General features: G+C 41.1%; 1 protein-coding gene across 9 annotated transcripts in view; it reads right to left on the reverse strand.

Annotated features, from left to right (window-relative positions):
• LOC114023019 (protein Aster-B) overlaps positions 1–26,071 on the reverse strand; it is a 327,519-nt gene that overhangs the window by 115,236 nt on the left and 186,212 nt on the right. The window contains exon 1 of one of the 9 annotated variants that reach the window (XM_027835506.1): positions 22,869–23,054. The exons of the other annotated variants lie outside the window; for them this stretch is intronic. Within the exon in view, the coding sequence (XP_027691307.1) occupies positions 22,869–22,891 (23 nt within the window). The 5' untranslated portion in view covers positions 22,892–23,054. Of the gene's footprint in view, positions 1–22,868; positions 23,055–26,071 lie in introns of those variants that run through there. 9 annotated transcript variants of the gene reach the window in all.

The raw sequence follows: 26,071 nt of genomic DNA on the forward strand, positions 1-26,071 counted from the left end.
TGCTACTTAGGGAAAACCAAGCCTCAAGCTGGAGCCCAGATGTGGAGAAATCCAATGGAGAAATTCAGTGGAACAAGATAATTTTCTGAAAAACCCTAAGTGAATAAAACCAGAGAGTTATAAGGAGAAACTGCAGACTTAACTCTCGTGTTCCTTATGTCAGAATTATAAGACTAATGCTGAATACACAATGCTTTCTGGGTTGTACAAAAAAGCCTAAGATTCACTTTTTTTTTCCACAAGGTCAAGAAGACCTTGTACAAGAGAGGGTTAAATTTAACCCAGGGGAGGGAGCTGGGTGTGGATAGTAATTATGATACCTTATATTTATGTCTAGTTATTTCTAGTGTGTAGCTTGTTTTCTCTTCCTACGGTTCTCTCTGAAGAGGTCAGATGGCTCAACAGATGTGGTTTCTAGACCCTCCTATAAGAACCAAGTCTATTCTATGTCACCACATCTCCTAGAAGTGAGGACAGGGCAGGGATTTTTTTTTCCTACCTCTACACATGGCTGAGGCATAAAAAGGCTGAGCCACAGGCACACAACAAGTAACAGAGGGGAGCTTTCAAATAAGCAAAAATAGTTAATATTTATATACTGTCTCAAGATGTATACAGCTCTTTCACCAGTCCTGTTAGGTAGGTAGTACAAGTCTCCACCTTATAGCTGAACTGAGATTCAGGAAAATCAAATGACTTGCTTACAGTCTCAGAGCCAGGATTTGGGCTGTTTTCAATTCCAGTCCTCTCTCTGTTTATGGGAAACATTGCTACGCATAGACAACTTAGGCCCTGAACTGAAACCTGACTAGAAAAGACCCATGAGAAGACACTAGTGGACATATAATTCTATTGCAGGGCTGGCATTACCCAAGAGGGCCTGCCATTCCTTAAACTCATTTTTAATACTACCATTCTCACCTGGGGTATGTAAATATTTTTTAATATTTTGATCATCTATTTCAATATAATGGCTTCCTTTATAATACTATGTGTTTGATTTTATACATTTAAAAACATTATTCTGAAAAGGGGTCTGAACCCTAATCTAGAAAGAATTATAATTCATCCTAGACTAGTCAGATAGCCCTGCTTAAGTTTTTAAAATAACTGATGCAATTATCTACATAGCAGGCTAATAAAATCATGTGGGCTCTTTCATTCTCTCCTCCTTAGTGACAAGGCTGCCTTAAGACACCATGGGGAAGTAGAGGAGTGGGGAGACTGATTGGGGAGAGCTCACTGCCCTGCTGTGTTTGACATGCTGCACATCACAGGGGGACATGTGGTTGGCAAAAGGGGAAAGAGAAAAGACTGGGCGATCTCCCCTTGCCAGAACAATAGCCTCTTCACAGTTCTGGCATCTGAATTGGCAGCCAGCCACCGGGGAAGAAAAGCTCTCCCTGTCCCTTTAAGGATGCCCTCTGCTCCACAAAGGTCAGAAATGCCAGCTCAGCTTGCCTAGTTTCTGATTTTTGGCCACTGCCACAGCCTAGGGGACCTTAGCAGCTCCCCTTCTCCTTGTCTTCCCTCACCTGCTCAAATCAGATATTTATAAAGCATTTGGCACAGTGCCTGAAACATAGCAGGTGCTTAATAAATGCTTACTCCCTTACATCTTTTCTCTAGGGTGCCTTACAGGAGACCAAACTATTTGCCTAGTTGGATGCTGTGGTTTCTTGGAGAAGCCAAGTTACCTGAGTTATCTCCTAACATTTTCTCTGGCTGTCTCCCATGCCTAGAATACTCTCCCTCCCCCACTCCTACTACTGACCTCCCTGGCTTCCTTTAACACCCAATGAAAATCCCACCTTCTACAGGAAGCCTTCCCAAACCCATTTTAATTCCAGTGTCTTCTCTCTGTTAATTATTTTCTACTTATCCTATATAGAGCTTGCTTTATATATATTTGTTTGCATGGCCTCTCCCCCATTAAATTATAAGCTCCTTGAGGGCAGGGACTGTGTTTTAACTCTTTGTTATCCCCAGCATTTAACACAATACCTGGCACAGAATAGGTGCTTAAATGTTCTGGTGCCAAAATACTTGGCAGTGCTAGAGTGTTCATTGGCTACAGAAGTGTTCTCAAAGTGAAAGTTAAGAAGAAATTAGAATAATTAGATATCAGAGAGCTAGATGGGACTTTGGACAGCATCTAGTCCAAGATCCTTATTTTGTAGATGAGGAAACTAAGGTTCAGAGAGTTAATTATTAAGTTAATAAGCAGAACCAGACTACAGCTAGAAAAAAATGGCCCACCATGAGTGGAACAGAGGGAGAGGAGGAAGATGTAGTGCCCTTCCTCTCTTCTCCAGGATGCTAGAGTGCTAAAATGTTTCACCTTAGCTTCGAGTCAACAACTCTATTCTTTCCAATGAGATTGAGAACCACCAGGCTTTACCATCTGCTCTACAGTCCCTCACTACTGTCAGTTGGGACTACTTATGTAACCTAAGGACCCTTGGGCTTTTCCATTCAAGCCATCATTGAATCCTTAGGACTCCTAGTCCTTTCCATCTGCTCTGAAACTAAATGTGTTGTCTCCTAAACTTAAGAGTATGAGCTTCTTGAGAGTAGGGACTGTCTTATTTTTTCTATCTCTGTCCCCAACACTTGGCACATATTCAACACTTAATAAATGCTTTTTCATTCAATCATTCATTCATTCATTCATTCTGCTTGACCCCAGAAAGAAGAACTAGAACCAGTGGGTGGACAGTATAGGACAGGGCCAATGAGTTAGGTTTTGACTCAATAAAAGAAAAAATTGAAAACTGGAGCTGTTGAAAGATGAAATAATTTACCTCAGTAAATTCCAAGTTCACCATTCCTGATTACCTTTTAAGATGACAAAAAAAAAATTTAAACAAAAGAGTGACATTATATATCTGTGTTTAAGGATGATAAGTCTGGATTGGAAGGAAGAGAAAGTAGAAGCTGAACAGCCATTTGTTAGGGATGGTGTGATTGGAAATGATGTTTTTTGATAGAGATAGAGGATGGATCTGTGATTTCACTGGTGAAGGTAACTCCCAAGTAAGGAGGTCCCCTCTACCAAAACAAGTCAGCAGGGGGAGAAGGCCGTTTTCATTTAAGGAGATAGAATGGCACAGTAGAAAGCACTGGATTTGTAGTCAGAAGACCTGGGTTTATTGGCTATGGCTCCTCAATAACCTTTCCTCCTTAACAACCTATTTATATCGAGCCTAATCTCGGCTGGAAAGAGCAATGGATTCAGTCAGATAACCTGAGTTCAAATTTCAGCTCTACAAATGACTGCCTGACTGATATGTAGTAGGTAATACCAACCTGAGCCTCAATTGCCTGATCTGTAAAATGTGATGGTTGGAGTAGACATTCTCTAAGGTCCCCTGAAGCTCTAAATCTTAAAGACTTGCCAACCAATACGTCATTTTTTTTTCAACTTTTTCAATTACTTTACCATCTGGCTCACCAGTTTTCTTCTCTATTCCTTCTCTTGTCCCTCCTCATAAGCTCTTCCTTTTAAGATGCAGCTCAGGTATCATCTTTTCCATGAAGCCTTTCCTGATCCCCACAACTGCGAGTGCCCTCTTCTAAGACACTGAATTCAACTACTCTGCATATATTTGTATTTATTCACTTCATATTTATGAAGCTATCCTCAGCAGCTATCTAGCCCAGTGGTTGTAGGTGTTTAAAAAAAATGCTTGTTAATTGATGATGATTATTCCTAATACCTGGCCATACAAGACCACTATCTCCTCAATTCTGAGCTAGAACCTCAAAATTCCTCTCTCCAAAAATACCCTTCTATCTTTTCCAGCTCTCCCAAACTCTCAATCACATGACTGCTATCAGCATCCATTCTCTCTCACTCAGACATCTTTAATCCCATACTCTCCACTGGTTTCTCCTTATCTGATTGCAAACATGCTCAGTTCTTCCCAATCCTAAAAAAAAAAAAAGCCCTCCCTTGACCCATAAACATCCCACCCCACCTCATCCTTATCCACTTAGTGCTCCTTCCTGGCTAACTTCTTTAAAAAAGTAATGTAGACCTGATGTCCCCATTCCCTCATCTCCCACTCTATCTTTCGTCTTCTGAAATGTAGCTTCAGTCCCTATCACACTACTACAACTGCACTCCAAAGATACTCTCCTGAATCATCAAATCCATTGGGCATTTTTTTCGATCTCCCTCCTTTCTGATCTCTCTTCAAGTTTTGCTATTACCCATAAGATTCTCTTTCTTTGTGGTTCTCCTCTTACCTGTGTAGCAGTTATTTATTTCTGTCTTTTTTTAATGGCTCCTCATCCTAATCCCTAAATCAGGGTATTCTCCAAGGTTCTATTGAGAATAGAACCCTCTTCTTTAGTCTCTCTCTCTCTACCTTGGCAATCTCATCAGCTCCAGGAGTTCTCTGTAGGTAATTCCTGAATCTATCTCCAGCCCTGACTTCTGCCCTGAGTTCCAACACCATATTTAAAATTGCCTTCAGGAATTTACAGAAATATGGAAAGACTTCTATGAACTGAAGCAGAGCACTGAAAGCAAAACCAGGAAACCAATATAAACAACTACAATAACATAAATTATACGTCTAAGAAGCAGCTGAACATTTATCAAATGCAATGGTCAATCTTGACCACTGAGGGCAGATGAAACACCTACTTCCCCCCACTTGGCAGAGAGGTATCAGACTATGGGTGAATCATGTCGCATTTACTAATAGACAACTGCACCATGGACCATTCTGGATTACCTGTTCATTTTTATTAAGAGTTGGTTCTACGGTGGCAGAAAGAGGAAGATGGAAGGGATAAACTATCCTGAAACGACTACGGCGTCAATAAAGGCATTATTAATAAGAATTTTTTATGGTAAAGTTGTCATGTAGGTGTATGTACTTCCTTTCCAGCACTGTGCATTTTTTAAATTTTATTTTTAATTTATGAAATATAACAAGCATTTCCATAACATAGTATAATAAAAAGGTGATTGTATCTGAAACTATAAATTTGCTATGTACAAATTGCTATTCCTTTCAAGTAGACAAAATTATTGTATAAATTTCTTTCTCTTCCCTTTCCCCTTTGCCCTAGAGACGGCTACTATTAGACACAAATAGGTATATATACATATAGATATATATAGATAGATACATATATGTATATATATACATATATGTGTGTAAAATTATTCTATACATATTTCTATTTATCAGTTCTTTTCTCTGGATGCAGAAGCATCTTTCTTCATGTTTTTAGTAGTTAATTTGAGAATTTATAACAGTCAAAATAACTTATTCACTCAAAGTTGTTCTTAATACAATATTGTTACTGCATACAACATTTTCTTGGTTCTGCTCATTTCACTCTTCATTATTTAGTGCAAATATTTCCATGTTTTTCTAAGATCACTGAGCTCATCATTTCTTATAGCACAGTAGTATTCCATCATAATAAGACTTTTTTACGCACATGGAAAAGCAACATAACAAACAAAACAACATAATGTCATGCAAAAAGGAATGTAATACAGATAATGCCTGAGTGTCAAGGGACACAATAAAAGTACAATCAGTGTTGGCTGTGGTTATCATCAGGGAGGAGCTATATTCTCATCTCTCTAGAAATCCCAGAATTACAGACTGCTTTATCCAGCCTCATCTATGAAGCACAAAACTTTGAGCTTCATCCATCCATCTCAGCCCTTTCCCTCCTGCCCTGGAAACATGGGCTTTTGAGCCTCTTCAGTCTCTTCAAAAAGTACAGAGTAACCATATAAAAAATGCCATCCTCTCTGCTGCGAGGTATGACGACCTTTTAAAGGTACTTTTTATATAGGTCATTCATTACACAAAACTTGAAACTACTTTTTTCTGTTGCATTACAGAGCTTTGATGCCATCTGGGAATGTCTGATTTTATCTAGAGCCCTTAATGAAATTGTCACTTTATAATTCATGATTGTTCTTAACAGTCTAATAATAAAACACACAAAAAACAACTAAATAAAATAAAATTGCCTATAGGAGACTTCCACCTGTATGTCCTACCAGCACCTCAAACTTAATATGAACCAAACAGTGTTACGTTCCATCCCAATAACCCTCTCCCTTCCTTCTCACTTCCATATTTCTAACAATGGTACCCCTCATTTACCCAGTCTGCCATGCTCAAAATAACTTGGAGTGCATGCTATATAAAGACTGGTTGAAGGGAACTTGTGATGTTTAAGGTTACAGTAGATCCAAGGAGGAACAAGACAGTTATCTTCAAGAATTTGAAAAGCCGGGGCAGCTAGGTGGCGCAGTGGATAGAGCACCAATGCTGAAGTCAGGAGGACCTGAGTTCAAATCCAGCCTCAGAGCAAACACTTGACACTTGCAAGCTGTGTGACACTGGGCAAGTCACTTAACTCAATTGCCTAGAAAAAAAAATTAAAAAAAAAAAAAAGAATTTGAAAAGCCACCACCAGAAAGGATGATTAAGTTGCTCTACATGGCCCTAGAGGACAAAACTAGGAACAGTGAGTGGATGTAGCAAAAAGGCAGATTAAGACTTGATGTAAGGAAAAACTTCTAACTAAAACCATACGAAAGCGAAATTTTTTGCCTAAGTAGGTGGTGAGTTCCCTGTCATTAGAGGACTACAAGCAAAAGCTAAAAGGCCATTTGTTGGATAAGTTATAAAAGGAATCCACTTTCAGATTTGGGTAGAACTGGATGGTCTATGAGGTCCCTTCCAACCTTGAAATTCTGTGTAGGAAAACTATGATATTATCTTTGACCGTTCCCACTCCCTAACCAGTTGCCAAGTCATAAGGCTTCAATATCTGTGGCATTCATCCTTCTCTTTCTATTCTGATTTCTAATAGCATAGTAGTACAGGACAACCTGAAGACTACAGCAATAGTCTCTTATCAAACGGGTCTGGGTTTTTCCACTTTCGCTCCTTTCCCACTCTCCATCCATTCTTCAAAATGCTGAAAGATTAATCTTCTTTAAACATAGATCTTGTCACATTACCACTCAGATCAAGTCTTCATTACTGCCTACCAAGAGAAGTATTCAAGACCTGCCACAATAATGTCATTCTACTTGTCCGAGCTAACCGTATGCTCTTGGTATGCTTCTATATTCTCTTCTTATTGTGAAATTGTACTATTATCTGTCCATGAAGCATTATCCTGTGCTTTCCCAATTCTGCGACCCCTAGAGAGATGGAGCCTTATAATCCAGACCTGCAAAAAAGAGAAGGATATTTCCCAAACAATGATTTCCTGGAGAGCTCCCAGACCCAGCCTCAAAGGGGGAGGCACCGCAGCTCCTACACAGCTCTCGCCTCTTAGGAAGTAGAGAATCAGTGACAGCCTTCTGAAGACAGAAAAGAGAGTTGCTGCATAGCACAGCCATTTCGAGAGAAGAGGATTTTACACACAGCCCGAGAATATCCATGAATGGGAAGCAAAAAAATAACCATGATATGGAAAGGCAAAAATTTGGACTTTGCCCTTCACTTAGACACTACCCTTCAAATGTCAGGTTCAGTGGAAAGTGGATTTTGCCCCCTCTAGCAACCCCAAATATGTTTCCTTTCTGGGGGGAATCCAAACCCTTAATGTATTACTACAAAACTGGAGGCCTCTCTAGGTCCCTGGGGTAGAGGTGAGAATCACTGGAATATGAGGGATTGCCTCTCAACTCCAAATTATTTTACTTATGAGGGGAATACAAACAGTCAAGGTAATATTGTAAGGCTAGAGTCCTATATAGGTCTTGTAAAGTAGAAATCACCAGAAAACAGGGAATTTTATTAACTGCTTATGGGGAGGGGAGGTAGTAGTAGTAGTAGTAGTTGGTAGTTTATGTTGTATTGCATTTCTTGTAGGGTGAAATAAAAGCAGCCCCTACGTCCAATATGCATTGTTACCTTGAGTAGTTTGCCCCAGAAGCCAAGGCTGCTTTACCCACATCTGTGGAGTTTTAGACATGGTCTATGTTGTGAGGTTCCCAGAGAAAACTCTTGGTGGGGACAAAACAGGTGAGAGGCATAATTTTGGGGGTAGTTCCCCCAAACTGAACCCAATACATGTAAGCACAGATAGCGTAGTTCTGGGCAGTGATCACATTTCTGTAACATTTGTCTAAGTTTCTACCATAGTAACAATCCCCATGTACTTTCCAATTCCTGGGGGCCACAAGAGAATGCTGAGTTCCTCTAGGAATGTCCACCCATCTATGGCATCCTTGGGCTGGGTGAGTTCCAGAGAAAGAGTAAGGAATTCATCTCTTTAACAATCATGTCTTCTGAGGATGGTGGTTAAACTGGGGTACTCTCTAACAAGGCAACTCTATAGTCTTTACTCAGGATGACAACAACTTATCCCTTCCGTCACACATTACCTCATGTGATCCTGACAGCAACCTACCTAATATAGCACAAAAACCAATTATCATCCTAATTTTACAGTTGAGGAAACTAAGAATCAAAGAGGTTAATTGCAAACTCCTTGAGGGCAGGATTTGTTTGGGTTTCCTTCTCATTATCTAGCCTCATGGAGAAGCACAGTGCCTTACACAAATATTTATTCATCAATAAATATTTGGTGAATTGAATGAAGGGAGACCTGCCCCAAATGGTAAATTGAGAGGGTCAAAACTTTAGCTCAAGTCTTCTGATTTTCATCCCAGGGCTCTTTGAACTATGTTATGTCTCTCTGCCAAATTCTCTATCAAGAACTCAAGCTGTTGGACAAATAACTTTCCTGATTTTACAGACTATGTTTACAAAGAGTATTTCTAAGTAGCTCTAAAATGAAAAAGGAAAAAGGAAGAGTGAGAAAAACAAAGGAGAGGCCAGAAAGAGGGAAGGCAAAGAGAACAAAGCATGCAGGAAAGCAAGCAACCACAATTTCAAATGACAGGAAGACACTTGCTTAGCAAGGCCTCAGAATTTACTAATGGCAACAAGCCCCCTCCACCAAATGACCTTATCCTATCTAATGACCTTCAGCTCTCATTAAGTCTCATGCACAGGACACTCTGCTCCAGCCTGGCCAACCTACTCATCCACCCGCAAAATGACTTGCTTATTCCTCTGCCTTGGCACAGAGTTTTCTCTTTATTTAGACTGACGTCACTTATCTTCTCCAATCCAGTCCCTCTCCTCCTTCAAAACAGCTGATCCTAAGTCACCTTCTCCAAGATACTAATGAGCCATACCAGATTTTGTCCATTCCATTCTCTTTGGCATTCCCCAGAACTTCACCACATAGTTCATACTGGTTATTATTCACTATAATAACAGCAAACATTTATATGGTGTTTTAAAGTTTACAGAGTACTTTGCATACATTATGAACCTTATAAACATTATTAACCCCATTTTACAGATTAGGATTTAAGTGACTTGTCACACAACTATCAAGTGTAAGAAGCAGGATTTAAACCCAGGTCTGGCCTGACTCCAAGTCAAGCACTGTTTCTGCTACACTGGCTCTCATACTTCCATAATACTTGTCCTTTGGAGATTCAGTGTAGCATAACAGAAAGAGCACCACAATTGGAGTTCAAAGACATGGTTTACGCCCTGGCTCTTTATATTTATTAGTTCAACCACTTAAAATGGCTACAGTCACTTAATGTCCTTGATCTTCTGTAAAATGGGGATAAACCGGGCACTAGAATCAAGGTGATAAGTATCCAATGAGGTAATATAATGTAAAGTATTTTGAAGCCATAAAGCACTATATGCAAGTTATTATTATTATTATTCCTCTAACCCCTCTTTTCTTAGCATCTTCTACTTTTTCTCAAGCTGGGAAATGTGTAAATGCCACAAATAGATAAGTTCAGCTATCATCACCATCATTAGTAGATGATATAATAATAATACATATGAATATATTAGATGATGTAATAATAATATTAAGACATATGAACAATATAGTGAAATTCTGGGGAACGTCAAATGAGAACAGAATAGACAAATACATACCTCATAAACCTGTTTATAGGGAGTCTTCTAGTATACAACCCAGGAATATGAAAGCTATAAGCCAAAGGACCTGGCCTTCAGGTATTTCTTTCCTTTGTGTTACCCTTAGTACAAAACAATCAAAACTGTGGATAACAATAGCACCTGCCCTCACAGGGTCATTATAAGGATCAAAGAAGTGAACAGCACTTTGTGAACCATAAGGTGCTATACAAATGCCAGCTATCATTATTACAGTTATCAATCATAACAGCACAGATTTAAGGGATGAAGGGACCTTTAAGGTCATCTCATCCAACCTCCTCATTTTACAGCTGAAGGAAACTGAGGGCCAGAGAAATGAAACAATCTGCCCAAGAGTATACATGCAGCAAGTGGCAGAACCTGGCCTAGAGTCAGGAAGACCAGAGTTCAAATCTGACCTCAGATACTTATTAGCTCTGTGACCTCACACAAGTCACTTAACCTGTTTTCCTCAGTTTCCTCATTTGTCAAATGGGGATAATAATAGCACTTATCTCCCAGGGTTGTTTGAGGAACAAATGAGACAATACTTGTAAAGTATTTAGCACAGTGCCTGGCAATAGTAGGTGTTATAGAAATGTTAGCTATTATTATCACTACTACTACTACTTCAAATACAGCACTCTATTGCCCAGGAGCTGTTTTTTGCATGTATGAGCCACCCTAGTGCTCTTGACGTGCAACCTGGAAGAACAGGACAAGAAGGAAAAGAGCTTGAGGTATAGGAGCAGAAAGGATTAAGTTAAATTTCAGGAACAGGTTACTAATAGTAAGAGCAATGTAAGAAGTAGAGAATTTCCATCTCTTGTGTGATAGTTTCAGTTGTGGTTTTACCTGAAGGGAAGAGCACGCAACAGATCGTATCTTAAGCTTCCTTTCACCTTATGTATTATTTTATGAAAACTCAGGCCTTCGAAAAGATTTATAAAAATGAATAAAGTGTTATAAAATATAATATGTAATACAATTTTACCTCTATATAAGTATTTTTTCCTTCTGAAAATATTTAGTTCTATTTGCAAATGAGAAGTTGGTGAGAGTCCTTTAATTTTTTTTTAAACCACTGTGGAAGCACATTGTCAATATTGTCAATATTATCCAGTTTAATAGGAAAGCAGTTGTTAGACACTGTGTGATCGTGGACAAGTCACTTAACCCCTGTTTGCCTCAGTTTCCTCAACTGTAAAACGGGGATAATAACAGCACCTACCTCCCAGGGTTGTTGTGAGGATCAAATGAAATGATCATCATAAATGTACTTAGCACAGTGCCTGGCACATAGAAGGCACTATATAAATGGAAGCAATTCTTTTGCACAAATCCAATTTGTTGCAGAGTCAGAAGTAGAATTAGATCCTAGGTTTCCAAACTCTTTCCACCATTCAAATAAAACAAAACAAACAAACAACAAAAAAGTTGTATGTCCTATTAAAATCTCAAACTCAACAAGTACAAAACCAAGCTTATTATCTTTTAGGTAAAACTTTATCTTTCTTCTGAGATAACTATTTCTATCTTTTTGCTTATATTTGTATAGTGCCTAGCACAGTGCCTGGCACATAGTAAATGTTTAATAAATGCTGGTAGCACAATCATTCTCTCCTGTGTTCAAAATCTTGGCGTTATCTTTGACTATTCCTTCTCATGTCACTGCCTATGGCAATCACCAAGTCCTGTCAATTCTCTCAGATCCATCCCCTCTCCTCTCTATTGCCCCTGCTCCAGTACACACCATCATGGAGGGGCAATCAGTCAAGACAAAAAGCATCTATTACGAGCCTAGTACATGACCAGATGTTGTGCTAGGACCCAGAAAAATAAATAGAAAGAATAAAATGTTTCCTACTCTCAAGGAGTAATATTACATAGAATCCTAAAGATCATAGATTTAGACCCAGAAGGGCCCTTAGGGCCCTTAAAGGCCTTCAAGCCCAACCTTTCTCATTTTATAGATAAGGAAACCAAAGCTCAGATAGGTTCTGACTCATCTGAGTTGTGCATCTCATAAAATCTCACATCGGAAAGGACCTCATAGATAATCTAATATTGAATTAAACTTAATATTTGATAATAATTATTCATAATAACAGTATCTTATTATTTGCTGAATTGACCTTGCATATGCTGTGATCACCCCACCCTCTGACTAAACCCTTGTAGTCAGGAGAAACTCACTATTATAGAAGACAGCCCATTCCATTGTGGGACAGCTCTAACTGATAGTAAATGCTCTGCAACATTGAGAAAAAGCTTCTCAGAACCCATTGTTTCTTGTTCTATCTATGTTCCAGCCAGAGAAATCTTTCATGTAACAACCCTTCAAATATTTGAAGGTATTAATCACCCCTCATCTTCCCCTACCCAACCATGTCTTTACTCCTCCAGGACAAACCTCCTCAGTTATTTCAACTGATTCTCACATAACCCCTGAGGTGGTCTTCCCCAGGACACATGCGTCCTAAAATACAATGATGAGAACTAAATACCACTGGAGGTATGGTCTGACCAGGACAGAATAAAGTGGAACTATCACTTTCCCTATTGTTTTACTTGATGCATCCAAAGATAGCATTAGCTATGTCATAAATACTTCTTAATATCATAGACTTAAAGTAGAAAGGCAGCTCAGACGTCATGTAGCTCTATCTCCCCCATCCCCCTTTTTTTTTCCTTGAGGAAACTGAGGTAATGGAGGTTAAGTAACTTGGTCACACTTGAGCTCATAGTGCACTAAAACTCTCAGATCTTTTCCATATAAACTTTTGTCTTGCCAGTTTGATACTGTAGACAGAGAGCTGGATTTGGAGTCAGAAGCCTTGGGTTCAAATTGTGCCTCTGGTTCTTATTACCTGGGTGATCTTAGACAAGTTATTGGGCCTCCCCTGGCTTCAGGTTCCCTATCTGTAAAATGAGGGGGTTGAATCAGATAGCCTTTCCAGCTCTTGGGTTTTGTTTTGTTTTGTTTTAATCCCAAGTACAGAATTTCCCTTTCATACCTACTAAATTTCACCACTCTAGCCCACTGATGTCTTTTGGGACCCTATTTCTGTTATCCACTGCATTAGCCACCCCCACTTCAAACAGCCAAAACCATGTTCTTGCCACCACCTAGAGCTGAGTACTTAATTTTGTAAATAGAAGGTATTGTCATTGGATTGTTGTATCACTATAAATATAATGGTTGTCATACAAGTGTTCAATAGCTGAATCACAGGGGTGGCCTCCCGTCACCAAAGAGGCAGACAAGGATACAGATTTATTTTGTTTTCTGATGCCAAAAGGAAGCAGGCACAGCATATATTAGTCCTGCATTAAGGGAACCTGAAGGAGTAAAGAATAATAAACCTTCCAAAGTCACGAGACACAAAAAATATGATAACCTGAATAGAGGTCCTAGAGTAATATAAATAAGTATGTGGGAAATGGCAGATTCCCACTGAATATCTAAAGGTACCATTATTTGACACCTAAAGTTAATCATCCAAACATCAGAGAAGCAAAAGGAAAACATCTGAAGGGGTGGTTGCTTGCACCATTACAGCAGGTAAATTATGTAAAGGATGTAAAGGGTACAAAAAAATTGGCTTGAGTTTGGGCAAGGAAGAAGGAGCCAGTATCTGACCGTGGAATTCTAAGGAAGGGCTGACTACCACCTTTCTAAGGAAACCATATCTAGGAGTTCTCAGGAAGCAGATAAATGACTTTGGTATGAAGGGGCAAGGGTCGGGGGAGGCATAAAACAAGGGGGACTGTTTGGACTACTGGCTCAGTATAATTTTTCTGCTTTGCTATCTTAACTAGAAATCAGGATCCAGCTCTATTTCTGCGGGTGATGGGAAGAACAACAGAATGTCACCCAACAGTGGCAGCCTGTAGCAGTTAGAGAGCTGGCCTCAGGGCCTGCAGGCTTAGGCTCAAGGCCAGCTTTGAGGACCCTGGACAAGTCACTTAGCTTATCCGTGCTTCAAGAAACTATAAATTCCAGAGGTTGCACAGAACTCTTTATAACAATGAAATAATAGGATCATAGATTTGGAGCTATAAGGGACTTCAGAATCCAACCCCATCTGCTTACATATGAAAAAACTGAGGCCAATTGAACATGAATGGTCATTAGGTATTAAATGACCAGAGGCAGGATTTGGACTTAGGCCTTCTACCTCCAAAGCAGCATTTTTTCTCACTGTATTTTGCTGCTTCTCACAAGTTCAAACTTATGTATGCATGTATGTATGCATGCATGTATGTATATATATGCATGCATATACATATAAACACATAAAATCACATAGTATATATGCATGTGTATATATTATTGTGTATATAGGCATATATTAGCACTGCACAGCTTAATAAGTGTTTATTTTATTTTATTGTATTTGATTAATTATTAGCATTTTATGTAACACTTTGAGGCGTATAAAGTGTTTTACAAATATTATCTCATTTTAACTTTGTAACAACCTTGGAAGGTGCTATTATTATCTCCATTTAACAAATGAGGAAACTGAAGCTGATAAATATTAAGTGACTTGTCCATGGTCACACAGCTAATCAGTGTATAAGGCTAGATCTGAACTCAGGTCTTCCTAACTCCTGGTCCAGTACTCTATGGACGGTAACACACATGTGTAAAATGAATGGACTCACCCACTGTAGGGCCAAAGACCCCGACTGCTAGTCCCTGCCTTCCCCACCACATCTTGCTGTTTAGCGAAGGTGGACAGCAAGACTTGGGAGGAAAGGCTAATCAAAGAATTAAAGAAACATTAAGAAGGATTTCTTATATATAAAATATTTAATATAATATATATTTCTTACATATAAGAAATACAAAGAAAAATTAACCTAGAGAAGACAAGGAGCCCTTATGATGGTCATCAAGCACAAAAAAGATTACTCCACAGAGGTAAATGACCAAATGTTCTCAGTCTCAATAGCAGCAATGGGCTATATCTAAGCGTCTGGAGAGCAAGAACTAAAACCTGTGCTCTCTGGACAGTACCACTCCTAGTTAGGTACTTCATGCTGCCTCACAATCAATGAACAAACATTTACTGAACAATTACTATGAGTGGCAGGTGCTGGGAACAGCACAAAATCAAACAGTCCCTGCCCTCGAGGAGTTTACAGTCTATTGGCAGACACCTATGTAAGGCAGCTATTAACAAAACAGCCAGTCACAGCAGTCTCCACCAACAGCCTAGAACACATTTGGAAGGGGCCTCCAAGTTATGCAATTCCTCAGGCCTTCAGGACAAAGAAGGCTAGCACCAAAGAATAAGCCTGACTCCTCTGCTGAGTGGGAATCTTTTCTTATTTCAGACTTCAGAGGAGCAAAATCCAAGCAGCAGTTCCATAAAGATTTGCATTCTTCAGAATTCTGGCCTTTCCAGCTTGGGCCATTTGCATAGATCTCAAAAATAAACTATGACCTTATTCTGAAGCAGTAGCATTAGCTAGCTGTGTGAGCCCAGACGAGTGTGCCCATAATGGGGGGATGATTTGATTGTATTCTCTGCTAGTGAAAAGAACACACAGTATTGCTCAGTGTTTATATTACCCCAGGGGAAAAAAAATTCTCTTTACCATCTTTCAGATAGTTCCTGAAATCCTACCTCCTTTTCAGAGTGATCAAAGAAAAGTGTGACAGCATCTAAAAAGCAAGTCCTGACTGGACATGTGCTCCCTCTCAGCTATTTTCCCAAACATACCCCAATTATGCTCTGACCCTGACTCTCCATCTCCAGTGTGCTTATCCTTTACCCGTATATGATGCAGAAGGCAATGCAGAAATGAATGCTACGTAATGTTTCTTTACTGACATTATGTTCTATTTTTGCCTATCCATATGAGCTTTGTCCTCCTCAGATCATAAGCCGCTATTGAAATGATCTTCAATTTTTTGATCTATTTACTTGTAATACGAAGACTGACCCACCAAGGCCCAGGCCTTAAAGTATGCACAATATCTTCTGCCTGCCAGCAATCCTCACAGGGGTGAAGCTAGCCCAAGCTGGAAAGGCTATGATGGGAAAAGACACTCACTCAGCAAAGGAAGGAGACGTGCTTTTTCTCTGGTGCTAGCCTTCCTTATCCTGGAGGCCAGAGGAACTGCATAACTTGGAGCTCTGAATCCATGTTATGGGCAGTTGTGGAGCCTCAACTGAGGCTCTGTTTTGTTAAAAAAAACTACCTAAGCAGGATTTTTTCCATTTCTGTTTCCAGAAATGTGTGATGGAGCGGCCCTTCCTTCCTTCCTTCCTCTCCCTACACCATTCTGAGTATGCTTACTGTTAGCTTACTATGGGGTTGCTGAAAAGCCTTTTAATTGGCTGCTAAGCTGGAACTGACAAAATCTCTCTCTCTTTCTCCAGGTGGCTTTTAAGGGAGGAAGGAATGTTGTAAGTTAGCTTCGGCACAGAGGCAGAAATAAGCAGTCAGCTTCTGTCACCTATCTCATCTCCTCACCTGGCCTCCGTGTGGCCATGAAGGCATGGTACACTCCACATCTCTTGTCTTTTTCTGTTTATTCTTTCCTGATCTTAAGTGAAATGAGAATCAGAGATGAAGCAGACCAGGTTATGACCTTATGAGATTCAAAAGGTTCAAAGAACCACTAAAGATCTAACAACTGGACTCAATAATGCAATCTGCAGTAGCAGTAGTCCAACTCAGTGAGAAGCTAGTCCTAAGAAGCCAAATGCTTGACCAGCCCAGCATTAACCCTACAGCTAAAACACTTTGTTTTGTAAGCAAGGGAGTAACTAGTACAGGGGTGTGGAACCTACAGCCTCAATGCCACATGTGGCCCTCTAGGTCCTCAAGTGTGGCCCTCTGACTGAATCCAAACTTCACAGAACAAATCCCCTTAATAAAAGAATTTGTTCTGTCAAACTTGTGTTCACTATACCAATTTACACACCATCTTTGGGTGGGGAAGAGGGGACAAATGGGGAGAAAATTTGGAACTCAGAATCTTATGGAAGTGAATGTTGAAAACTAAAAATAAATAAATAAATTTATTTAAAAAAAAAAAAAAACTTGGGCTCAGTCAAAAGGCTGCACCCAAGGACCTAGAAAGCCACATGTGGCCTCAAGGCTGCAGATTCCCTACGCCTGAACTAGTCCATAGGCTGTGCCATACCCAAGAAATCAGCTGGGTGGAGGAATGTTTTATAGCAACCACTTTGAGTCCACTATCCCCAGGGATGAAAGTGGTAGAGGAGAGTGTGATCACAATTTGGGAGCTTGTACTTTCATTCTTGCTATAACTTCTCAGTAGATATCCCTTTGTAAAAGGTAGCTGATGTTACTTGATAAAATGATTTAAATTATATAAAGGAGATATTAACTACCAATAAATATTGAGGGAAATACACTAAATGAGGACTTATGAGAGACAGTATTAGAAAACCACTTGGACCTTCAAGATTACTCCTTGAACCCTAAGGGAACTCTAGGGACCCAAGTGTGAATATAGATCGAGACACAGAGCTCCAGCATACTTGTTACATACTACTCTTTCAGTGCCACACAAGTTATTCTGACTCTCCTTTCTGATCAATGGCTATGTGGCCACTCCAAAGCAAACTTGAGCCATCCCATGACTCACTTCTTAAAGAGGCCTATTCACTGAATGGGCCTTGCCTCACTCAGAATGAGAACTTGAAAAGACCTTAGTTTAAAAAGGCCAAGGACCCCACTGCAACCTGGGCCATCTCCAGTCATCCTGATCGATATCTGGCCACTGGACCCAGATGGCTCTGGCGGAGAAAATAAGGCTGGTGACTTTGCACAGCTCTCCCTCACTCAAATCAAATTCAGTTGCAAGTCATGTCATCATCATGGTCCTCTTCTAGAACAAAGGACAAACCACAACACTGGTATCTAAAGTCTTCATATCCTTATGATCAATCCAGTAGGAGATCAGAAATTATTTTTTTTCCTTTTTGTGCCACTAAAAAAAAGCATTCTTATTTAATGTGAAGAACCTGGAATAGAACTCTATAAATCTGGATGGCCTGGCTGTGTTAAGAACTAGCTAAATGAACCTGGGCAAGTCAGTTTACCAGTATAGGCCTTCAGTTTCCTCATCGGCAGGTGGGAGTTGGACCAGATGGATCCCTGAGATCTGACTCAATTCTATTAATCTATGATTCTATATTATCATTGGGGAGTAAAACTGTAGTTTTCCCCATTACAATATCAAAAAGAGTCAGAGTTCCATACAATGATTTTTTTTAACATGGCCACTTCCAAAATATTAGCCTCCTTCTCAAGGAAGAACCTTAAGGTGAAGGATGGGGAAAAAGTTTTCTTCTCTTCAGAAACTGCAGAAGTCCTAAGATGAAGCCATTTCTCTGTGGCTGACCCTTACCAATGAGAATTTGCATTTATGGTTGAAGGTTAGGTAGAGCACATCAGTGACCTACATTTACACAGCCAAAGAAACACCTAAATCTGTTGCCCTAGTACATTTCTGGGAAAAGTTTTTAAATAAGCATAATTTTGTTTTTTCAAAGAAAGATTCCCTCTGAGTATCCCCAACTGATTAGAAAGACAAGCCAATAAACATCATCATCATTGGTGACTGCTCCATCAACAACATGGCCTTTCCTTGAACCATTAATAAGGTAACCAGGAGACTGATTGATCTGCCCAGCATTCCTGCAGAGACCCCTTTATTTAATTCCATTTTTAAAATGGACAAACTAGGGCACAAGTCAGGGGAGCTCGAATTAAAATTCTGGGTTTTTAACCCAATCTCATGCAAAAATTACTGGGGCACACAACACTTTCATTCCCTCTGCATATCATTGTCTATTAAATATTCTAACAATCAGACAAACTCAATACTGGAGAGAGCACCAAGAACCACTTAGGTCCCTGCCTCCAAACAGAATTGATCACCAAACATCATTCACTAGAGGTAGGAGTGATCTTAAATGCCTTTAGGAATAGAAATCCTCAAACTTCCATTGGTTGTTTTTAGACTCAGGAAGTCCTTCCTTACATCTAACTAAAATCACTCCTGCAATCATTTAAACCCATTCTTCTTTTGTGGTTATAGTGGAGAATAGCCGAAATAGGAAAACAGCTTGTCATCAGCCTTTATTCCTTTAGGCGTTGCAAGAAAAATGTACTTGGAAATTGACCTTTTGAGCCCAATACAGCTGACCATCAATTTTTACAAAATATAAAGGGGAATTAAAAATGAATTGCATTGTTGTTATGTGACAGAACTGAAGAAGTCGAATCTCCCTTTACATACTTTATTCCCCCTCCCATACTACCCAGCTAAGTTTTAGTAGTAACATGTCCTCTGAAATACAACCTCCTCACTCACCTCCCCAAACACACATATGTATGCAAACAAACCCAAATCCAACCCTCTCCACCACACATACTCACTAACATTCTGGGATAGAAGAGGCTTTAAAAAAATTCTGGACAATTCCTTCAGAATACCTGCCCTCCAGAAAAACCTGCCTAGCCCTATCCCCTTGTGTCTTGGACTCTTGGGATAGACAACAGTTTTCACAGACCTGAGACCAAGATCTGGACTCTACAGCAGGAGCTCTTCACCTTTTGGGGGTTACAGACATCTTTGGAAGTCTGGTGAAACTTATGGACTCCCTCTTAGAGGTAAATACATAAAACAAAATGCACAAGATTGCAAAGGAAACCAATTATATTGAAATAAAGATGTCATTTTTTTTTTCCCATCCAAGTTCACACAAACTCAAGTGGAACCTAACTACTGAAGGACCTCTTGGAAGTCCACAGACTCCAGGTTAAGAACATCTTTTCTAGAGGAAGACAGAGAGGACAGATGAAACCTGCAATATGCAAGATCCTAATAAAGTCAATATGGTCTGTAGAAGATACAGCCCCATGAAACAGTTTCCTCAGTTTCTGAGGTCCTTTGAAGAAATTATCATATTAGATAAGGAAGAGGAGAAGAAAAAACAAAAACCAGCAAGTGTTAAAGAGGCCTAGAAAATTTAAAAATCAGGTGGAAGCCAAAATCTTTTATAACCTTCAAACTTACTTTGGCCCCACCCCTACTTACCTACAATTGACCCCTTCCCCTCTAAGCCCATCTCACTCTCCCTTCATAGCTGACCATAGACTGAATTATCTTTTTTAAAATCTCTAATGCACCTGCCCCAGTCAAAGGAGGAAAGTTTTAATCTCATAATCCAATCATGTTGTCTATTATAGCTTACTGTCATTATCATCATTCAAAGTAATTTATTAAGTCCCCAAATGAAAGCACTATATCAAACACAGTATCTGCCTAACAAAATCCCATCTATTCCCCAAGGCTCTCTCTCCTCTGCCACCCCCCAATGAGTTCAATCAAATGGAGGGACCAAGGCAGGAGGCTGAAGGTCATCCAGGGATCCCATTAACACCTGAACTCAGGAAGCCATCAATTTCAGTTCTGGGATCCCACTTCATTTAATTAATTTCATCCTCTCTAGTAGCCAGAAAGTTCCATTCATCAGCACAATTCAGCTAATGAGTGTCTACAGTGTGTTGGAAATGAGGGGCGGGGAGGAAGAAGGGAGAGATGCAGAAAAGGCATGTCAGGATAAAGATATGAGTTCTTAGGGCCCTGTCAAGTGACATCATGGAAGAAAATGGAAGAATGAAACCGGCATATTAGAAAAACATCAAAGGACCTTCATAACATAAGAGAGCTGAAAGGAACTTAGACATGACCTAGTCCAACTCCATTATTTTACAGAAGAGGAAAATGTGACCCAAAGACAGGAAATGACTTGTTTAAGGTCTCTGCCAGGATATGTGTCACAATACAATGAGATACCAAACCATTACTGTAGTTACACAATCATCCATCCATAAGGAGAAAAGTTCTTACGAATTCAGAGGTAGAAACATAAGCCACAATTTGTAAAAACTCTACAAAGCTCTGTTCAGCTGGAAAGGGAAAATTTGTCTCAGCCAGAGATCCTGGGTTAACCCTGCTTCTCCCATCAGAACGCAGCAGGAGGAATTCAGGGCAGACCCAAAGCAGTCCCTGAGGAACTAATTCAGGCTGAGACCAGCACTCAGATTTAACATGACATCTCATTCTGAAACAACTCAACATTCCCTCAGTCCCAAGTGATCCAGGAAGGATGCTGAATGACTTCAGTTAAGTTGTTCCATGCCCCTATTCTCCCTGAGGCATCTGGAGTTTTCCTGGGAGGCCTCTTACCAAATCCTGGACCCAGTATGGCCCACCTGAGAATTAAGATCTGACAGAAGAAAAAAAAAAGATGACATACAGACGGTGCTGATTCTGGAAAGTGCTGGGATCCCCAGTCCTATGAAGACTGGACCTAGCAAGGACAACAACTATTAATGGCAGCTTCCTCTCCAATACACCCATAACCCACTCAGGATCAAAATGAGAAGCAAGGCCTACTGGTCAGTGTCAATGGCAGGAGTAGTGGGGGACAGAGGCTTCCTAAGGGTTAATAGTTTCTGGACAAAGCTTCACTCACCTCCATCCCCATTCTCCATGCGGACAGATTTTTTTCCTAAACTAACTGAAATGTCCTCCTGTCCAGAGACAGAGAAATGTATAAGAAAGGCCCTAATGGCTCATCCTGGGCATTTTGGGGGAGTCTGATGATCCAAAGTTAGCACTGAGTGAGTTAAATGGTTCACGAGTTATCTCTAATTCTGAAAAATCAACACAGACCAGGTAGGTGACTTAGGAATACCCTACGGGCATACCGCAGGCCACAGGAAGGGCAGACGCGTCCCTGCAGGGAGTGTCTCCTGTGATTACTTACTTTTCACCCCCTCCCCTTTCCATAAAGAAGACACTCTTCTGGTCCTCTAGTGCAAGGGGCCAGTCTCCTGAGAAGGCCCCCAAGCAACTACCCACGCTGCCCTGCAGGGAGAGCCAGAGCCCTCTCCTCAACCAACAAAGTTTTCCAGGGAAAAACTGTTCTCTTTCTCTACCAGATAAAAAGCCAACTCACCCACTGATCAGGCCTCTGAGGGTTGGGGAGTGGAGAGAGTGAAAGGAGAAGGTAGATTAAGGCAGGATTTTGCTTTAAAAAACAGAAAGTAAATAATCCAGGCTTCTGATGACTTCTTGGTAAGGAAGTTACCATCAGAAGAGAGCTAGTGACCCCCACTCTGAACAAAAGGTATCATTTAATACCTCCCACAGGCAGACCTGCTGTGGGGATAGGCAGGGGTTTGGGGTGTGGTACTACAGGAGGCCCAAGAATCAGGCAAATAGGACATCCCAAAAGATGGAGCCTAATTGACCCCTTCTGTCACTACTCCACCTAAAGAGAAATACTTGGAGATGATGGGGTTGGGAGAGGGGAAGTGAAGAAGCACACGCGGGAGGTTCATTCTAAGTAGAAAAGGCAGAAACTCCCCCATGGGCTAGCCCCAGGCCAACATCTTCTGGGGCTGGTAAAACATCCAGGTTGTCCAACAGGATCAAAAATAGTGAGTACAGCTGCACCACTGTTCTGATGCAAAGGACACTGGCCCCAGAGAAAGACATTCTTCACACTTTTTCGACCACCCCCGCAAAAGAAAAAGAAGGGCAGAGCTACAGTCTGACAGCCCCCACCCCACCTGGTACCCTGCATAGAAGATGCTGCTAATAAGCACTGCAGTGTTGCAGGGGCTGGGATGGGGGGAGGGGGAGGGGAGCCAACTTTGTAGAGTCGGTAGCCCCACTTCCACCTCATCCCCCCTTCTCTCTTAGGTGGGATGGGGCCTGTCTGAACTATGCCTCCAGAGGATGCAGGGATGTTGGGGATAATGGGAGATGGGGAAAAGAGGACGGGGGCCTGTGTTCCCTTCTCAGCTTACCAGGATAGCTTGAATCCTTTCATTAGTACAGTCACGATAATCCACTGACCATGTCCTTATCGTCCCCCTTACAGCTCCGGAGGTCCCAGGACATATTGGAAAAGATGACGGAATCCCAAAAGAACAGAATCTCATGTAATCTGACTTGTGGCAAGAGGGAAAGAACCAGAGAAGCTTCTTCTTCTCCCTTCCTCGTCCTTTACCAGCTGGAATCTAGGCTCAGAAACATAGGACAGTTTCTGCAAACCCAGCCCTAAGCTGGGGCTCCCTGCTTTCGCTGCTGCTGCTGGTGGTGGTGCTGCCGCTGCCGCCAGCTTCTGCTGAGGATGGGCAACACTGGCAGGGCTGCAAAACAAGCTCCGGGAGTTGCTGTCAATGGTGAGTCGGCTGGACGGCCACCTACCCACCCCACAGCCGCTCAGTAGCAGCCTCCAGGATAGAGGCAAAGGGGAGTCAGAAAAGAGAATGAAAACCTAGCTGAACAACCACATCTCTTCCCCCAGGCAGCAGCTCCCACTGCTCCATATAATCTCCTAATCAATGCAGTACCCAAGCAAAGCAATGCCAGCTACTTCCGCCCATTTAAAGACACAGAACATGTTTTGTCCCTGGATGGGACAGAGTGCAGAAGGGGTGCAGAAAGCAGGGGAGGAAGAAAAAGAGGGAGGCAAAAGATCTGAATATCAGCTTCCTCTTATCTGCATGCCCCAAAGGGTTAACAACTAGCTGGTGGCTGAGATCCAGGATCGTTGGCACAACTCCCGAAACCAAATGGGGATGAGGAAGGAGGCTGAGTTCGACCTGAAAGGCCTCTTGTAGAGCCTCTAGGTACCTATCCAAGGCAGTCTGCAGGAGACCACCTTAAATAGAATCCTCATCATCCTCTCCCCAGCTAGGGTGGGGCAAACTCCCAACAGTGTCATCCCAAGCACATCCCAGTGCACAGAACACATATTTCTTCTCCGCCAAGAAAAATGCAGCCAGCTCTGAGAAGCACTGTAGCAACAATGTATCAGCCACACCATCAAGACCCTGAGGACTAGGAGAATTTAGTTGGCTAAAGTCAAAGCCTTTTGGGGAGATTCGTGAGAAAGCCTAACTATAAGATGGAGAAAAAAAGAGCATTTAGACCACATACCCCACAAAGCAATGGGAAACTTAAAAGCACGATTCTTTAGGGCTAGGGAAGAAGACCCCTTTGTACCTAATACTTTCCATGCAGAAACCAAATCACTTTTAGGAAGATGACTAATTTCTGTCCTAATACCCCTTTCTTGGCCATATCCCCCTCCGTAGTCCTACACACATTTCTCAAGAAGGGAGTCTGGGTCACAGGTGAGAAGGAAGAGAGAATGGTAATCCCTCCAGTAAAGACCACCTTCATCAAAATACACCTAGGTGGACAAAACACTGGACTTAGGGTCGATAAGACCTGAATTCAAATCTGTCCTCAGATACGGAATAGCTGTGTATAGCTGTGTAACCCGTAGAACACCATTTAACCTCTGCACGCCTCATTTTCCTAATCTATGAAATGGGACTGATAACACCACCTACTTCCCAGGCTGAGGATAAAATGAGATATTTGTAAAGTGCATTATCAACCTTAAAATGCTATATGAGTGCTATTATTATCATTATTACTATGATAAGCCTTTACCTTGAAACTTGCCAGAAAGCTTTACTGATGTATGCACATTATACACACACATACACACACACACACTCACACACATGCAAAATCTTCATCGATGTTAACACATACAATGTTTTAATGTTTGTAAAGTGCTTTACATATTACCTTATTTGATCATAAGTATATGCAAATGTGAGCATCAGATCTCAGGAAAATTTAACTGCCTTCTACAAAGTCTAAATAAATCATCAGCATCTCCTTTCCTAGGGCCTATGGGTCTCTGCCCTACCCAACCTCCCTCCCCCTGTTCCTCATCCTGCCTACCTCTCCCCATCCCTCCTACCTGCAAACCAAAGCAGGCCTTGATTCTGGGTCTTCCTGAGGTTATGGAATCTGTTCCCAAGTCAATGCTTGTACACAGAAATCCTGGATGTATGATGTAGACCTTACTTAGCAGCAACTTTTGGTCTTAGCCAAGGGATACCTTCAAATTATTTCAAGGCTTTAAAATAAATCCTTACCTATGTTTTCCAGGCCTCTAATTGCAGGGACAGACTAGAATTCCCCCAGTTCTGTGCACTTGGACTGTAGACAAGTCCACCTCTACCACATTCCCAGCACAGCTCTGGTCAGGTAGAACAGTGGCTAGTTTTAAGGTTGGGAAGCCATGAATTCTATAGTAAGGGATAAAGAAGTTTGCTTTTTTATAAGTAGCTCACTGATTCAAAGGACTTTCTCTGGTAGGCGTCCATGGATGTCTGGGAAGGCTGGCGAAGCCTATGGACCCCTTCTCAGAATACTGCTTTTAAATGCATAAAGTAAAATACATAGCATTGCAAAGGAAATGGATTTTGTTGAAATGCAATTGTCAAAATATTTACAAATAAGTTCACAGATACAAAGTTAGGAATCTTCATTTTACCATCCACCAGGCAGTCTTGGGTTCAGAGGTCAGAGGTCAAAGGTCACCTAGTCCAAACCCCTTCATTTAGGGGCTGAGATAACTGAGACCCAAGATGAGACAAACGACCTGCCCAAGTTCACATAGTTAGCAGAAGAGGAAGTGATGAGTTCAGGGTGTACCTCAAGAATGTGGGAGCACCACCTGAAATGTTGAGGAATAGACATTCAGGTCCTATTGTCCAGAAAAAATTCACTCTGACAGTCTCCAAGTTAAACAAAGGCATTTGTTGGGGTAATACACCCACACAGGCCTGCTCCCCTAAGAGGGCAGAGTGACCCTGCTTCCCAGAGGAGGCAAAGGCAGTTAGCCAGCTTAAAGATCTGGTTTAAATACAATTTTATGGAATTGGGGGAAAGGGGACAAGAGAATGGGAGGAGCAAGCATGGCTCCAAAATGCCTGGGATTATCAGGTAGACCGGAGATGCCTTTATTATACAGATAAGCAAAGAGAATAGGAGAGGGAAGGAGAGGACTCTTTTCTACTTCATCAGTGGGTTTCAAACCCAGATCCTCTGACTCTGAATTCAGCACTCAGATATTCCCCTGAACCACTCTGCCTTACCTGAAGCCAATCACATGATTCACCTACAGCACTCCGTTTAG

Source organism: Vombatus ursinus, unplaced genomic scaffold, assembly GCF_900497805.2.
Source record: "Vombatus ursinus unplaced genomic scaffold, bare-nosed wombat genome assembly UNPS02014816.1, whole genome shotgun sequence".
In the NCBI taxonomy this organism is placed as follows: Eukaryota; Metazoa; Chordata; class Mammalia; order Diprotodontia; family Vombatidae; genus Vombatus; species Vombatus ursinus.